The 16,975-nt window shown below is 51.6% G+C and overlaps 1 protein-coding gene across 3 annotated transcripts in view; it reads right to left on the bottom strand.

Moving 5' to 3' along the window:
• The window catches only part of LOC122363261 (protein arginine N-methyltransferase 5-like), a 36,762-nt gene that overhangs the window by 4,068 nt on the left and 15,719 nt on the right, over positions 1-16,975 (bottom strand). For all 3 annotated transcript variants that reach the window (XM_043332312.1, XM_043332310.1, XM_043332313.1), the window contains exons 7-12: positions 14,898-15,050; positions 14,541-14,602; positions 13,778-13,900; positions 9,909-10,084; positions 9,348-9,551; positions 8,246-8,427 (exon numbers count right to left, since the gene is read on the bottom strand). In XM_043332312.1, the coding sequence (XP_043188247.1) occupies positions 8,246-8,427; positions 9,348-9,551; positions 9,909-10,084; positions 13,778-13,900; positions 14,541-14,602; positions 14,898-15,050 (900 nt within the window). The remainder of the gene's footprint in view (positions 1-8,245; positions 8,428-9,347; positions 9,552-9,908; positions 10,085-13,777; positions 13,901-14,540; positions 14,603-14,897; positions 15,051-16,975) is intronic.

The raw sequence follows: 16,975 nt of genomic DNA, 5'->3' as shown, positions 1-16,975 counted from the left end.
TCAGGCGTCGCATTTTTTGCCATTTTTAATATGGGGAAACCCATAGACTTATTAGCGACCCTCCCCGGTCGCTAATCGGGAAGAGTTCCCTATTAGCGTTTTTTGCAATGGTTTGCCAAAATGCACACTACAAATAAGTTAGTGAATATTGGGGCAGAAAATGACTATATTTTAATAGAAAAATGAACGATCTCTCCGAAAATCAAGCCAGTAATACAGTGGCACCCACAGAGCGTGAGCAATGACGGTTCAAATTTAGGGGGTCGCTAATTAGGCACCTTACCCTACCTAAGCAGATGCAGTTTGAGCTCAGGAACACGATGGTGCTATTTATTTTGGTGTACGACATCGAAAACGTACTGAAAAATGGATGTGATTTTTTTCTAATGGTAAAATTATGAACTACAAGTACAAAGCGTAAAACTTTGCTATTTTTCAAGATATCGGCCTAAAACTTTCCAGAATAGATCACAGGTAGGTATGTGTTCTATCACATGTAGGTATACTGTTTTTTTTTCTTCAAAAACAAAACAAAAACTTATTGGTAAAAAATTTCAAAAATAAATGTTTCAAGCTTTTATTCAATTATTTTCAAAATATTCAAAAAATTTAAAAATCCGAGAGAGCAGTTTGATATTTCTGTGTATTCGGAGTCCTCTCATGCAAAGAAATTAGCTCTAGCTTATCAACTGAGCTCTTGAGAGCGATTGTCGTAATTCAATGATTTGCATCCAAATCGGCCGAACGTGACGTCACCCTGACGTCATATTCGGCCGATTTTGATATCTGACGTCATATCTAGCCGACCTTTGGTAGCCACAAAGTTTTTATTTGAACACAATGAGTCAAATTGATGCAGCCAAAAGTAGCGCAAGTTTCGTGCTGATACGTCCAGCGATTTAGAGGATATTGCACAAAAGCGAGAGGGGGCTATGAATGCCCCCCGTGGGGCGCAGGTTGACGTCTACGCAAAACACAGATAAAAATAATAAAGGAGGTAGGTTGATTTAATTAGAAGAAAGTATATTTGTACAAGTCAAGCCGGATGCTGACGCAGTACCTGCTCTCCCTTTCCACAACTCAACAACCCTGTTACCTACCCTCCCCCCCCGGCAGCCGCCCCCCCCCCAGTTCGGCGGCTGACCCCGCTATTCTCCGCCCGGCGCGCGGCACCCAGCGCGGAGCGCGGGCCTCTGTGTTTCTCCCGTCACCGGTTCTACCCGTTCGGCCGGTCTGCGGAGCCCCACGCTCCCCGCACGGCCGAGTTCTACAGTCAGGGGGGGGGGACGGGGGCAGGTCAGACGGGGCCGGTCCGGCCAGCGTCTCACCCCATTCCGGCCACACGGGAGAGCGTGACTAGAGGTCGACTCAGTCCCACAGAAATATTTCCAGGCGGAGCGGGAGGTATGCATATTTTATCTAGATCAGGGCACAATCTAGGAATAAAGAAAAATTCAGTTTGTGCCGCGTGAAAATCATAATTGGCGCATAACAATGGGTGACAATTGATAACTGTAAATGCTACAAAAAGGCAGTCGCATCGAGAAGTCAGGTGTCTTAAAGTATCATTTCACTTTTCCCTTTAATAAGTTTAGGAGACGACATAAGCGGAGCGAAATAGCTTACGGTAGCTTGCAGAATATTAGTTATCGCAGTGTAGCGATAACACTAAAAAACAGCAGGAGCAAAAGCATAGCATGGCCAGTAACTTAACAATTTCAGGCAAAAAAAAAAAACGAGACTTTCGCGTATCTTGAAACATTATAACCACGGTTACTCAAGCTCCGACCTCCTTTACAGGTCTACCAATCGTACACGGATTCATTAAAACTTCTGCCTTAATCGGCAGATACTTCCGAAAAGAAATTGCCCAAAATTTTACCGATAATTCTAACCTGAGCTTTACACAACAAATGCAATCTGGTAATAACACGGAACAAAAATTATAGACGAACGCGTTTCGGCTAAATCGCCATCATCAGCGTCTAAAAGTTAGCGATTTAGCCGAAACGCGTTCGTCTATCAATTTTGTTCCGTGTTATTATGCTTGTCTCAACTGAAAAAGCATTCTGGTAAAAACATTACCGATCAGACTGCATGATGTTTCATGTTACCTAAAAGGTTTCGTGATAGATCGTTAGACAGGGCTGCGGAGTCGACGGATTTTCGGTGAAACCGACTCCGATTCCGACTCCCGTCAGAACTGTCGACTCCGACTGACTCTGACTCCGCAGCCCCAGTCAGATATCGTGATAGATCGAATCACCATCTGGTTTACTACCAAGAAAATTTTCTCGTACTTCAAAGGGCGATAATGGGAGAGCTCTTATTAGGATAGATCCAGGCCGTAGGGGAATTTCGCGAGACGGACTTCCAGTTTTTTCTTCTTTTTGAGGAGCTGAACTAGTCAACAAGTACCTACCTGAAGAATAGTAGGTGCCCAGATACAAGGGTATCTGAGTTTGATCCAAGTTTGAGGCACTTCGAGCAATAAAATGTGATTAAAATGGTTTGGGGAGGCATCTTTCGAAGGTAATTGGTCTTCGTGACAAAAAAAAATGTTACTTTAATTACTGTAAAGAAAATGAACAAAAGGAAAAGACGGCTGTTATAACACTCGATTCCCTTATCAAATAAACCCAGGCATAGATGGCTCAGGTCTTTGATGCAAGGCAAGCCTATCGGTATCACAAACTAGCAATGAGCAATGCAATGTTTCTCACAAATTCTAGGAGTCAGCCCGACACGCGCATTCCTCGCGATAACCGGACACCCGGTTGCCGTTTCCGGCCGTTGCAGAAACCCAGGCACCGAGCGAGCAGCGACCTCAATCCGGACTATGGCTAGCCGACGGCAGACGGGTTCGTCGTACAGGGACAGGTCCCGCCGAACGGGATACCGAACGCGCTACAGGATAGCTGATGTCAGTGTCAGTGTATTGGGAACCTCAACTATTCAACTGAAACTGATACCTACCAACCGAGACCCAAGCGGAAAAAAAGGATTACCATCTTTATTGTACATTAAAGTCACCGAAAACTAAGGACGGGACTAAATAAAAACTAAGGAATGTGACTACATATCTTGATCTGTTATGCCGACGACGTACCCAAATATCAGGCTCAAACACCAGATTGACCTGTTTGCTATCGGTATAGAATATGCTCCAGATTAACAGCTCTAATAGGTATGAACATTCCCCACTGAAGGCTCGCGTTCTGGCGCCGCCCAACTTGGACCAAACGACCGCGCTGGCACAGCTCGCTGCAGGCCCGGCTGGATTGGAGGAGCCTTTTTGCGGTCGGCTCTCGCGGTCCGCTGTGAGACGGGCGAAATATGGAGTGTTGTGCTTCGGGGAACGAAATGCGGGCAGCCACCGTCATTAGGCCCAACTTGAGCGTGACATTGCAAAAGTTGGCGGCGGATTTTTGCCCTCTGACCATCACATTCGAAATAAATCCAGCTCTGGAGAGAACAGTCAGAGGCCGTTGAGTGTTGGATGGATGTGGGCAGCCTCAGAGCGGTCATCAGCACCGCTCCATTGAGCTCTGAAGAAGTGATGTGTGAGCAAGCGTTCACTGATCCCATGGTGCGACTCAGCCAGAAGAACCAACTCAAGAATGCAGCGGCATGCGATACTCTCAGACTCAAACTGATACAAAGAGCATGGGTACACATTTAGCAGCTCCGTCTGAAAAAAAAAATTATATGAACTTTAACCCGCGCCCCACTGGGGTCTGCGTATAACACGCCCTACTGGGGGGGGGGGGCTATTCATAGCCCCCCCCCCTCCTAACTCCGAAACTACTGGGCCGATCGTCAAAATTCAAACGGCGTCTGATAGCCCCGGAAAAACTGTCGAACGAAACCTAATTTCATTGACCTCGAGGTCACCGATGACGTCACAGGTCAGGTCAAAGTAAAAATTATTAGCATTTTGGTTTGTTCACGTTTTGGGCTCTGGCCGCCGTCCTACAAGTCAGATCAGGCTCATTTTTGGTTCACACACTCGTGAACAGATGATCTAGATACCCTGAGGGTACCAAACTTGTACTTTGATTTTCAGGTCAAGGTCAGGTCATCAGAGGTCACGAAAATATATCAGGCGTCGGTCACGTGACACATGTTTTATGGTCCATTTACGTCAAAGATTTCGAATTTGATGTCGTCTGTGTCATTCGAGGTCATTTTAAGTCAAATTTAGCTTAGGTCAGGTCACTTTCAGGTCAAAAAAGGTCAAATTTTGAAGTTATAATTTTTCAACAGAAAAGGTGTCTATTGGATGCAGTTTGAGCTCAGGAACACGATGGTGCTATTTATATTGGCGTACGATGTCAAATACGTGGTGAAAAATTGATTTGAAAAATAAATAATTGTGAATTTTTTGCAATAATGCGTATAACTTGGCCATTTTTGAAGATATTTAGCTGAAACTTGCTTGAGTTAGTCATAATAACGCGTTCTATCACATATATTCCGGTTTTTTCGAAAAGTCAAAAACTTTTTGAAAAAAAATGTAAAAATGTAAATTTTGAATTTTACTATATAAAATTTTCGAAATTTTCAAAATTTCGAAAATCCGAGATAGCAGTTGGATAGCGCAGTCAATTCTTAGTCCTCTCATGCAAAGAAATTTAATCTAGCTTAAAAACTGAGCCCTTGGGAGCGATTGCCGTGGTTCGATATTTTGCGTCGAAATCGGCCGAACATGACGTCACTCTGACGTCATTTCCGGCCGACCTATGGTAGCTACGAAGTTCAAATTTTGACACAAGGTGTCAAATTAATGCAGCCGAAGGTACTGAAAGTTTGGCGTCGATACGTCAAGCGGTTTGGAAGTTATTGCAGAAAAACGGGAGGGGAGCTATAAATAGCCTCCCCCCCCCCAGTGGGGCGCGGGTTAATACATGTAGCAACAAGGCAGCCCAGCTATTGCCAGCCAGTCTATGCAAGATATTACTTAGTCGGATAACAAAAAGTTACGAGTCAATTGACAAAATGAAGGCGTTTTAAGTATTTGCTACATGGGCCATTCGCACTCAATCACGTACCACAGCAATTCAGGGGACAGAAAAAGTATACAGCTCAGCGAAAATAATCGGAGCAGAGAACAGCACAGAGCTGCGGAGAAAGTTGTAGGACAAGCGGTAATATTCTCTGAACAGCACATTTTCCGTGAGCAGGAAATCACGATCGCCACCTTCTTAGACGGGGACGGAAGCGGATATGCTCTGAGCAATCGACACGCTTGAATCACCAGGGGCATGATGCAATAACTTGTTTACTCCGCGCCCCGCTGGGGGGGGGGCAGAATCTGCCCCCCCCCCTCCCGTTTTTCGCCAATAACTTCTAAACGCGTTACGCCAGCGACGTCAAACTTTCAGTACCTTATCATACATCAATTTGACACGTTCCCTGAAAATTTGAGCGAAATCCGTCGGAAATTTTTTTGAGAAATTGACGCTTTTGTGACGTCATGTTCGCCATTTTCGCCTCAAAAACGGCAAAATTTCAAACGCCGCTAACATCTTCATTTTTAAAGGAATCAAGACGTAACAAAAAAAAGGTTATACGTGATTCTACTTTGTCTATCAAATGGCTATCTCGGTTTTTTGAAAATTTTGGATTTGGGCCCAATTTTTTTTCTTCAAAAAACTGACTTTTTTGGGAAAATTATTATAAAATCCAAAATTTTTAGTGTATCCAAAAAACCGGAATATATGTCAGTGAAGTAGTCTATGTGCACCTATATACCAATTTTTAGAATAATCGGTTCGAAAATGTGGGAGTTATTTAAAATTTTATGACGTCAGGACACACAAAATTTTTGAAAAATGATTTTTTTGGAAGTTCTAGACCTCGTACGGAAACAAAAATAGCACCATTCGATTCGCCGTGAAAAACTGCATCAGATAGACACCTTTTTAGGCATTAACAACCAACTTCAAAATTTGACCTCACTTGACCTGACCTTGACCTGACCTCGACCTGAAATTCATCCAGAGGTGGTCCATATCACTTATTGAGTGTGCCTATTGAATTATATGAGTAAAATGACCCTTAAAACATGTGTCGCACATGCCCTTTTCTATATTTTGTTTTTGGTGACCTGACCTGACCTGACCTGACCTTGACCTTGACCTTTGAATGACATTGTATGCAACGAATATTGTCTTGGTAGTCTAAGAACACGTTTTGGGCGATCAGTCTCAGTCCATTCTCCGGCAACTACGGTGCAAGGCCGATACTGTAGAAACTTACATTTTGTACCCTTGACCTGACCTTGACCTGACCTCTGACCTACTTAAGCAAAAAAATTTGGGCTCTTTAGATCCGCCTTGTTGAGAGCTTTCGAGTGCCGTTTTCCCCGTCTTTCTACGACCATCGGTTCTGAAGTTAGACAGGGGGGGGGGGGGGCAGAATCTCCCCCTCCCCCAGCAGGGCGCGTATGGCTGAATAGCCCAGCGGGGCGCGGGTTAAGCGTCACTCTTTTGAGAAAGAGAGGTACAATACAATGTGGACGTACCTACATAAAGAAACAACATTTGGATAGAATTGAACGAGCCATCGCAAAAATTCTGTCAAGATGACACTTCTGAAAAAAGTATCGTGACGCTCAAAATGCGCTATTGTCAACAAACATAAGTGTCGGTGGCACACGTCTGGTAGCGGTCATAAGATTAACTGATGCAGCATACCGATGGTTGACATATGTATAATATATCTGCCATTTGATCATCCTCAACATACCGATGGTTGTTAGGTTCTGCTGCTACAGAGATAAACGGCTCTCAAAAATTGTGACTGGCCAATTCGGACTACTCTTTGATAATTTCTTTCCACGATGTATGGCTCTGTCCGTACACTACATAAAACTGTTGAATGACTCAGCTTTCAGAGGCTACCTAGCCAAGTCACCAACGAGATTCAAATTAAGTAACGACATTCATCAGTTGACCCTGAGCATTACCCTCATAATCTCGTACTGGGTATGATGCCTCCTTGCTCCCTTTCCACACAATCCTAGCCGGCCGATTTCCGATGTCTCCCCCCCCCCCCCCCTAAAAGCTGACATCACGCGGCGGTCCGGCACACTGGGCACGTGCGTCAACAAACGCGCTCATTAATCTCTGCCCATCCAGAGCAGAGGGGCGGCGGGCGGCGCCGGCAGTCTGGTCACGTCATCGGTAACGCACGGCGCGCCACCGGTCCCCAAACATAGCAGAGATCGGCGGGACACAGAGCAGAGCAGAAACGGGCGGCGGGACACAGACAGAGCAGAGACGGGCGGCGGGACACAGCTGATGGGCGGCGGTCCCAAAACACAGCAGAGATGGGCAGCGGCGGTCCCCAAACATAACAGAGACGGGACAAAGATGGCCACCGGTCCCCAAACAAAGCAGAGGCGGGACAGAGATGGGCGGCGGTCCCCAAACAAAGTAGGGATGGGAGGCGGTCCCCAAACACAGCAGGGAGACGGGCTGTGGGACACAGATCGGCGGCACAGGATGGCTGAATATGACAAAATGAACGAGGTTGCACGGTCATCAGCTGCCGATCACCGGCCTTGTTTTCCAGTACCGTCGTCGTTGGGTCCGTGTAAGTGCTGGCACCTGTCACTTGCTTTTTACAATTTACAGTACAGTTGATAATTGTAATGCGGTTTCATATAGCATCAGATTTCAGTATACCAGCGTTACGAGAACGTAATCAAAGGCAAGTTGTCAGCTATTGACTTTTTAGCCACTGGCTCTAGATCTGGCCAATTGGAAAGCAAGAGGCAAAAAAGAAAAGGAGGAAAGATCGACCGGCCGCATAGCCACTGGAAGGCATAGGAAACCAGCTGCGGCCCGTTGATCTCACCCTGTAGGAGTTCAGGTACCAATAATACGGTGAACTGGAGGTCCACCGTCCAGCTAGTCAAGTGACCTTTACAGGACTTACAGGACTGGACAATCCAGCTGCCGATAGCACACTTGCTAACAGGGTAGGGAATCCATCGGCCGGCAGTCATATCCTTATATGCGCGGAAACCCGACCGTATCACACTCATCCTCGAGAACTCTACATGGAGAAAGGGCCGGGAACCCAGCGCCCGCTAACAAACACAACAGCTCTGAAATACCAGGGAACCCAGCGCCCCGGGCCATTAGCCCATTCATCCTCATAACCCATTACAATACCAAACTGACTTGGTGAGCCGTGTGGGTAGCCCAGCGCGCCCGGCCGGTGGCATCACACTCACCCTGATGGGGAAGAAGATGGGGAACCAGCTGAACATGCCGGGCGAGTGTGTGTGCGGGTGGATGCTGATCATGGTGTCCTTGTACAGCACCGACTCGAAGTAGCCGCCGAAGCCGTGCACCGTGCAGTCCTGATCGGCGGTGAACGTCAGCGTTTTGAAGCGGCTGTTGTTGATCACCTCGTCTGTGGGCGCAGAGGTGAAGGGGTGGTGGTAAGGATAACACGGTAATGAACAGTTAAGAGTAATGCAGAATTGCCAACGACAGTCTTATAGCACCACCGAATCATGAGTTCATAGTTGCAAGGCAAGCAGCGCAACATTGTATGACAGATTTTCATGTCCAATGTCCATTGTCATTCAGCATCTTGAGTCGTGCTGGGTCAGATGGTCCTCTGCCAACACAACCAGCCCTCGAGGGACGGTGTCACTGCCACCGTTATTTTGCACCTGTCACAACTTTCACCACAACTGCCACTGACATCTTGATTCATTATCATTGTCGGTGCGATCAGCGCAGGGCCAATCTGACCGGTGCTGCAGAGGCCGCCAGCCCAACAGACAGAGCCACGGGCCACCCCACCGACCGCTGGCGCCATCACCCGTCCGTCCCATGCAGCGATACACTCGGGTCAGATACTGACCCCGAGGCCCCGAGCCTGTACCTGAACTAACAGTGACTTACTCAATATTCATCTATATAACCGACTTAGTATAGCAGACAGATTCCATTTATGGATACGGATATCTCTGGAACCAGAGACCTCAGCTCTGTATGAAGAGGTACGCATGTAGAGGTCTATACTGGAGCATGAACTGAGCCCTGCCAGCCTTCGCCTAGACAGTGACTGGTGGCAGTGACTTGACAAGGACAGTGCTGCCGTATAAAGGCAAAACCCATTATGTTCGGGTGACCTCTGACCTGAGATAATGGCCTCTGACCTGACATAATGGTTTTTGCCTTTGCACGGCAGAGTGAGAGTGACACAACACCAGTGACCAGTGAAAAGGCCGGCAACCCAGTAACCCCTACCCACACAGTGACCTCCGCCTGACCACTGACCAGTGACCGGTGACCCTGAATCTGAGTGAAGTGTGAACCCACCTCTGTTGGGGTGCTCGAAGTGGAAGAGCGGCTGTGGCTGGCCCACGCGCAGCACGTTCTGCAGGTACACCACGTAGGGCATCTCGAACGGCGAGACGGCCGGCTTGTCCTTCTCGCGGCAGCTGCGCACGTCGTTGTACAGCTTGGGCGACTGTACCGGGTGCAGGAACGACGTGTAGTTCTGCGGTATGCTGATGCCGTCATCTGTGAGAAGGGAGACACAAGGACGGTGATGTACAGCGCAGAGCGTATTCCCTCAGCGACTGCGGGGTCTCGGTGGAAACAGGCAAGATGTCTTGTTCTAGTCTCTTGTTACTCCAGCAATAGCGTATAAGTAATGCCAAAGCAGTATAACTTAAATTCCTACAAATAACAAAAAAAAATCCTCGTCCGTCTACGGCTCCCGGAACGAGGCAGCGGTGATGGCTTTCACCAAGGGGCACAAGTCTTTGGAGGACCACGAGTTCTAAACACACTGCCTGTGTCAGCATACGGAACCTTTCACCCAGTCCAGCCCACGGGTGGCGGCATCCCAGGCCCAACCGACCTTCTTTCACTCACCTTTCAGGTACTTTTGCGCGCCGTCCAGACACTCGGGCGACAGCTCGTTGTCGCCGAACGAACCGAGCAGCTCCGAGACGAGGATGTCGGCCTTCTCTGGCGCCTGCCACTCGCGCATATCACACGAGACGACCACCACTGTGTCGCCCCACTCCTCCTCAACCGCCGTCCGCAGTCTGTCCGAGAGGTCAGTAGGGGGTCAACAGAGGTAAGGAGGGGTCAGACGGAGGTCACCAAGGTCAGCAGAGGTCACACGAGGTCAGCGGAGCCGCCATTCAAGAAAGCCGCCTGGCTGGCCTTCCAAGAGATGTGCGAAGCCGCCTTCCAAGGAGCGGAACCGGAACACGAACCAGTTCAGAAGATGGCTACCAGGTTCCACTCGATCCTCCAACAGGCTAGTGTTGCCCACGTACCAAGAGGGGCACGAGCCGACGCCAAACCCTGGGCTCTGGACCCGGAGCTGGAGGAGGCAATCGAAGACAGAAGAGCGGCGAGAAGAGCCATGCAAAACAGTAACAGGGACCCCCAGGCCAAGGCACGTTGGATCGAGGCCAAGAGACGCGCCGCTTCCATCGAGCGCCGCGTCTCTCAACGACACTTCAGAGACTTCGTGTCGAAGGACCTCAACAAACACCAGAGCCTCGGGCGGGTCCACAAGATATTGAAGATGTGGGAGGGAGCGTCAGATGACAACCACAGAAAACAAGAAACCATGGAAGACAACGGCCGCACCCTGGTGACGGACAGGGACAAGGCAACGGCGTTCAACCGCACGTACGCCTACGTTTCCAGTCAGGTGCGAGCCAAGTCCATCGATCGCCGGGCCAAGAAACAGCTGAAAGAAGCCGAAGTCCGCACCTGCGTAGAGTGCAGGGGTAACAGAACGGGTTGCTGCTCACCGTTCACGGAGGAAGAACTGCTGCGTCAAATCTCCAGCGCCCAACTGAAGAAGTCGCCAGGACCCGATGACCTGTGCAACGAGCACCTCAGACATCTGGGTCCGGTGGCTCGCAGAGCTCTGCTCCGTCTCATCAACGCCTCGTGGCTTACCGGACTGGTCCCGTGTCAATGGCGGCGTGCCGTCATCGTGCCCATTCCCAAGCCCGGGAAGGACCAACGGCTCATAGCAAGTTACCGCCCGATTGCCCTGACATCCAACATCGCTAAACTGGCTGAACGACTCGTCGCGACTCGACTAAACCACATCATCGCAACCCGAAGCATGATCCCGCCTGAACAGGTTGGCTTCAGAGAGAAGCGGGGTGTGGAGGATGCCATCGCTCGTCTAACCCAACAAGTTCAGGACGGATGGCAGCTGAAGCCGTGCCCCCCATCCCGGAGACAGCTGCCGGACGGTGAGTCGGCGCAGAGATTCGTCCTCGTTGCGTACGACTTCGCACGAGCGTACGATAAGGTGGACCATCGCCTCCTGCGTGCCCGGCTCGCTGAGATGGGAGTACCGGCGTGCTTCAACTCCTGGGTGTGGAGCTTCCTCAGAGACCGGCGGGCTTGTGTCGAGCTCAACGGAGCAAGGAGCGGCGAGCGCGTCTACAGGGCAGGGCTGCCCCAGGGCAGGGCTGCCCCAGGGCAGTGTTCTGTCCCCGACCTTGTTCTTGTTGTGGTCGGCTCCTCTAGCGTCAACCCTCCGAGCCCTGCCGGGCACTACTCCGTACATGTTTGCGGACGACACCTCCACACTGTGCTCGGGTAACACGATTGAAGTCGCGCGGGAGCGGGCACAACGAGCGGCCGATACCCTGGTCAAGTGGGCCCGGGAGAACAAGATGGAGGTGGCGGGCCAGAAAACCCAGCTTCTAGTTCTGTCTCAGAGCCACCGGGACGCCGTCGGTTGCCGCATCCGTGTGGCGGGCCAGACGGTGGAAGGAGGCCCTGAACTGAAGTTACTCGGCGTAACGCTGGACAGGACTCTGGGGTTCGGCCCCCACTGCAGGAACCTCCGCCGCCGCGTCCGCCCTCGCATCTCTCAACTGCGACGAATCACCGGTCGCAGCTGGGGCCTGGAGGAGAGACAACTCCGGACCGTCGCCAACGGCTACGTTAGGGGAGCCATCGAACATGCGGCGGCCGCCTGGATGCCGGCGCCGCCAGGACTAACATAGAAGTCCTGGAACGCGAGATGCGTGCCGCGGCCCGAGTCATAACGGGCTGCATCGGGTCGGCCCCCATCCACGGAGTAATGGCCGAAGCCGGCGTGGCCCCGGTCGCGGCGCGCCGCACAGCACTGGCGGCGAGGATGCTGGCGAAGGCCATGGCACTGCCCGAGGAGGACCCGCTACACCGACTGGCCGTGGCGGACCCACCGCGGCGCCTCAAGACCGTCTGCGGATGGCGCCAGTTGGGTCGGGAGGTGTGGCGGACCCTTGGAGTGGAGCTACCGGTGGAGCCGTTGCTCCCCGTGCGCCCCCCGCCCTGGCAACCGACCGGCACGATCAGCTTTAACCTGGACATCGGAGCGGGGCTCCCAGCCGGAGCTGCCGCCTCCACGAAGAAGGAAGCCGCCCTACACCACCTGGCGTCCCTGACCCAATGTGCGACCTGGGTGTGGACCGACGGGTCGGCGACTGGAGGCGTTCTCTGTGGGGGGGCCGGCGCGCTGGTCGTCCACGCCGATGATGACCGCACTGAGCTGAAGAGGCCCGCAGGAGCGCTCTGTTCCAGCTTCAGGGCGGAGATGCTGGCCATCGCAATGACCCTGGAACATCTGGCGACACACCCTCGTGACGACACACTGCCAATAATAATCTGTACCGACTCACAGTCTGCCCTGGCTGCACTGAGAGAGGGGCCCTCGGCCCAGAGGACGGTCCAGGGGGCGGAGATATGGAGCCGCCTGCTGGAAATCGCCACACCGGACCGCCACGTGACGCTGCAGTGGGTCCCATCGCATTGTGGGATCCCAGGCAACGAGGCGGCGGACGTGCTGGCGGGGGAGGCGGCGGCGCTGGATCAAGAAATCGCCTCCATCGACGTCAACACCGTCTACAAGGCTGCGGCCCGTCTAGCCAGGGACCAGGCGGCCAGGGACAGACCGTCATACCCAGACCCGACACGCAGAGCGGCGACCGGCTGGTACCGGGAGCTGATGGGTACGAGATACCCGCCCCCGGTCTCCGGCCTGGATCGGCGGACAGCCATCGATGTCCACCAGATCCGGACTGGCCACTGGAGTGGATCGACCCAGTTCCTGCACTCCATCGGCCGGAGCCCCTCAGCCGCCTGCGCCCAATGCCGGGACCTGCTATGCGAGGCCGCCCGGTGCCCGCTGTGCGGCGAAGAGGCGGACACCCCCCGGCACATCCTGCTCACGTGCCCGGGCCTGATGGGTGTTCGCCTCAAAATCCCGGCCGTAGGGAACATCCTACCAACACCCGACGAGGTCTGGCGCAGTGACGTGGTAGCGGCCCTGGTGGCCGCCTTCAGGGCCCTCCAGAGCCGATGAGGCTACGCCGCGGGGCCACCCGCGGCCGGAGGGAAAATCAACAACAACAACAACAGGTCAGCGGAGGTCACACGAGACGACAACAGCTGTGTCGCCACACTCCTCCTCTACAGCCGTCCGCAGACTCTCACAGAGAGGGGTTAGAGGGGTCAGCAGGGGTCAGAGAGGGTCAGAATAAGTTGTATGGGGTCAGCAAAGGACACACTATGAGGTCAGATGGGAATAGACGCAAGAAGAGAACCAGACGGAAGAGGCCAATGAATTGAAAATAAATTGTTCGAGATTTTAACTGGTTCCACATGTCATTGCAACTAATGACAGGATATTTGTACTACAAACAATCCTATGAAAAATAGCGGCCCATATACCGACCACTTAGGATACCTCAGCTCAGCGCGTCAGAACTCACGTGACGACGGCGTTGGGGTTTTTCTCGACGGCGTAGACTCGCAGCTGCCGCTCGGCCTGGCGGGCCGCCAGGAAAGCGGCCCTGACCAGCGGGCCGCGGCCGGCACCCACCACCATCACAACGCTGAGGAGAGAGAGGGTCAGAGGTCAGGTCAGGTCAGGTCAGGTCAGCTACGACAATCATCACAACTCTGGAGAGGAGGGATCAAATAAGGTCAGGTCAGCAGCGGCACCCACCACCATCACAACGCTGAGGGGAGAGGGGGTCAGAGGTCAGGTCAGGTCAGATCAGATACGACAACCATCACCATCACAACGCTGGGGGAGGGAGAGAGTACTGATAGGTCAGGTCAGGTCAGGCCAGGTCAGGTCCGGGGGCGGGCTTAGGATGGCGCTACTAACTAGACTGGCGATAATCGATGAACATTGAACAGGTGATATGATGTTGGGTTAAATCAAGCCGACAATGAAATCAATCACCACTTACACCAATGTCGTCACTTTCGAGACTGGAAACCGTAGAGTACAGCACGGCCAAAGCAAAGAAAAGCAGATGGTCAATTACAAAATGTGTAACTGATATATGTACATATCCCGAAGAAGTCGTTAATACCACCAAGGCCCCACCCTCGTACGCATCTCAAGTCTCGACAACATCAGGTGATTTTCGCATCCGATATTCAATTCCAACTTACAGAGCCTAGAGAAGTCCTTTTAAGTACGACACCCATTGACCTCTATATAGTCCCGAGCCCAGCACTCACATGGTATCCTGGTCCTTCCGTTCAGTGGGTACTCGGTCCAGGAACGCGTGGTACATGGCGCGCTAGAACGGGGACACAGACCGGGTCAGGAACAGAGCCGGCAAACGGGTATAGGTAACTCATCTATTTAATATAACATAAACAACAGCTGAACATTTACGAAATGAAGAAGGAACGTTCCCGACATTTGAGGCTAAGTTTAGATTTTTTAAAGATGGTGAGCATACAATTGTTCCTCTATGTCAAAACAACAGCACTAAAAGGTGTATAGCGTAAACTCACATGTCTCACAATAACACTCATAAGATGTCCTTATAAAATCCAACCGATCCCGAGCCAGCAGCGCCACCACATTACCTGGTACTGAGAGTATTTGACGGGACACTTTTCGAATATCTCGTACGTCTGCGACTCCAGGTTGTCCATGAGCGGCTGCAGCGGACACTGTAGGTAGTCCTCGTACCCGATGGCAAAGTCCGACAGCGGATCGTTGGACTCCTCCAGGAACACCTGACGAAGGAGTAGAGAATAGATCAGACGGGACAACACACGGGAGGGAGGAACACCTGACGAAGGAGTAGAGGTCAGACGGGGCAGCACGCGGGAGGGAGGAGCACCTGTCAATAGAGCGTCGGTCACAAGGGGTGACACACGGGGGGGGGGGGCACCTGGCAAAGGAGAGTCGGTCAGACGGATGAGCACACGGGGGGCGGAACACCTGGCGAAGGAGTAGAGGTCAGACGGGTGAACACACGGGGGGCGGAACACCTGTCAATAAAGCAGCGGTCAGACGGGGTGACACACGGGAGGGAAAAGCACCTGGCAGGGAGCACTGGTCCTGGTCAGACGGGCAACACACGGGACACTTACTGCCGTGCAAAGGCAAAAACGCATAACTAACAATTTTGGCAAAAAAAATTTTTATACCATTCGATTGCTCTCTATGAGCTACACATGCTCATATCAATATTAAAGTCTATACGTCATTTAATAACTAAATATTTCATATATAAGTTTGGAAAAAGCACACACAACACAATTAGGCAGGCATCCGCAGAGGCAAAAACACATAACTTTTACATATCTACTCCCTGCTGGTAATCGCCTGGATTAAATAATCCTCTTCCAAAACAAAAACGCATATCTGTTGCAGATATGCGTATTGTTGGTCTCCGTGTGCAGTAATGTCTTTGCATTCCAAGACAAAAACGCATATCTGTGCAGATACGCGTTTTTGGCTTGGTAAACAGTGAACGAGCAACGTAGATGTGCGTTTTTGTCGTGGTGGAGTGATTCTCAATTATGTTCATTCGACGAACTTTGCAGATATGCGTTTTTGACCGCTTCTCCTGAGCGGAGGTATCGTAGTGAAACACGTGATTCTTTTTTCGATGAGTGAATCAGCCGTGAAAAGGGAAAGGCTCGTAACCAATATTATTTGCGAATGTAAGTTCTTGAATCATTGGATTCCACTATATCACAATGAGTACAATGAGATGATCCATTCCATTCAAGTCGGGGGCCCCCTAATCATTAGACCGCCGAAGACCGGATGATGAAATAAAGATTGAAAAGACCGGGAGGGCCCATCTCGTTCCCCAGCAGTCTCATATGAGTCCATAAAATGCTTAGTAGCGCAGCCAGGGTGATTGTGGTGAAATTGCAATGGCACTCAAAAGGCCTCAAAGGGCCCTCGGATGGCGTGACAGGGTCCTCGGATGGTCTCGAGGGCCATCAGTTAGCGTCAAATGGCCCTCATCTGGTGTCAAAGGGCCCTCAGATTGCCTCAAAGGGCCCTCAATTAGCGTCAAAGGGCCTCATTTGGTATCAAAGGGCCCTCAGATGGTGTCAAGGGGCCCTCAGATGGCCTGAAAGGGCCCAAGATGACCTCAAAGGCCTGTCAAATGGCCTCAAAGGGCCCTCACCAACGTCAAACGGACCTCAGAAGGCCTTCAAGGGCGTCAAAGGGCCCTGAGCTGGCGTCAGAGGGCCCTGAGCTCACGTCAAACGGCTCTCCGAAGGCCTTAAAGGGTCCTTAGCTGATGTCAGAGGACCCCCAGCTGGTGTCGGAGGGCCCTCAGCTGGCGCCAAATGGCCATCAGAAGGCCTCAAACGGTCCTCAGCTAGAGTCCAACGGTCCTCAGCTGGCGTCAAGCGGCCCTCAAAAAGCCTCAAGGGGTCCTTAGAAGGCCTCAAGGGGCCCTCAGAAGGCCTAAAAGGGAGTCAAAGGGCCCTGAGCTAGCATCAGAGGGCCCCAGCTGTTGTCAGAGGGATCTGAGCTGGCGTCAAACTTAAAGAGCCCTTAGCTGGCGTCAGAGAGCCCCCAGTTGGTGTCAGAGGGTCCTCAATTGGCGTCTAATGGCCATCAAAAGGCCCCAAACGGTCCTCAGCTGACGTCAAGAGGCCCCCAAAAGGCCTCAAAGGCCCCTCGGCTG

This window comes from Amphibalanus amphitrite, unplaced genomic scaffold (genome assembly GCF_019059575.1).
Source record: "Amphibalanus amphitrite isolate SeventyFive unplaced genomic scaffold, NRLGWU_Aamphi_draft 000612F_arrow, whole genome shotgun sequence".
NCBI lineage: Eukaryota > Metazoa > Arthropoda > Thecostraca > Balanomorpha > Balanidae > Amphibalanus > Amphibalanus amphitrite.
Note: the sequence above shows the minus strand (reverse complement) of the source record. Positions and strands in the feature narration are given on the sequence as shown.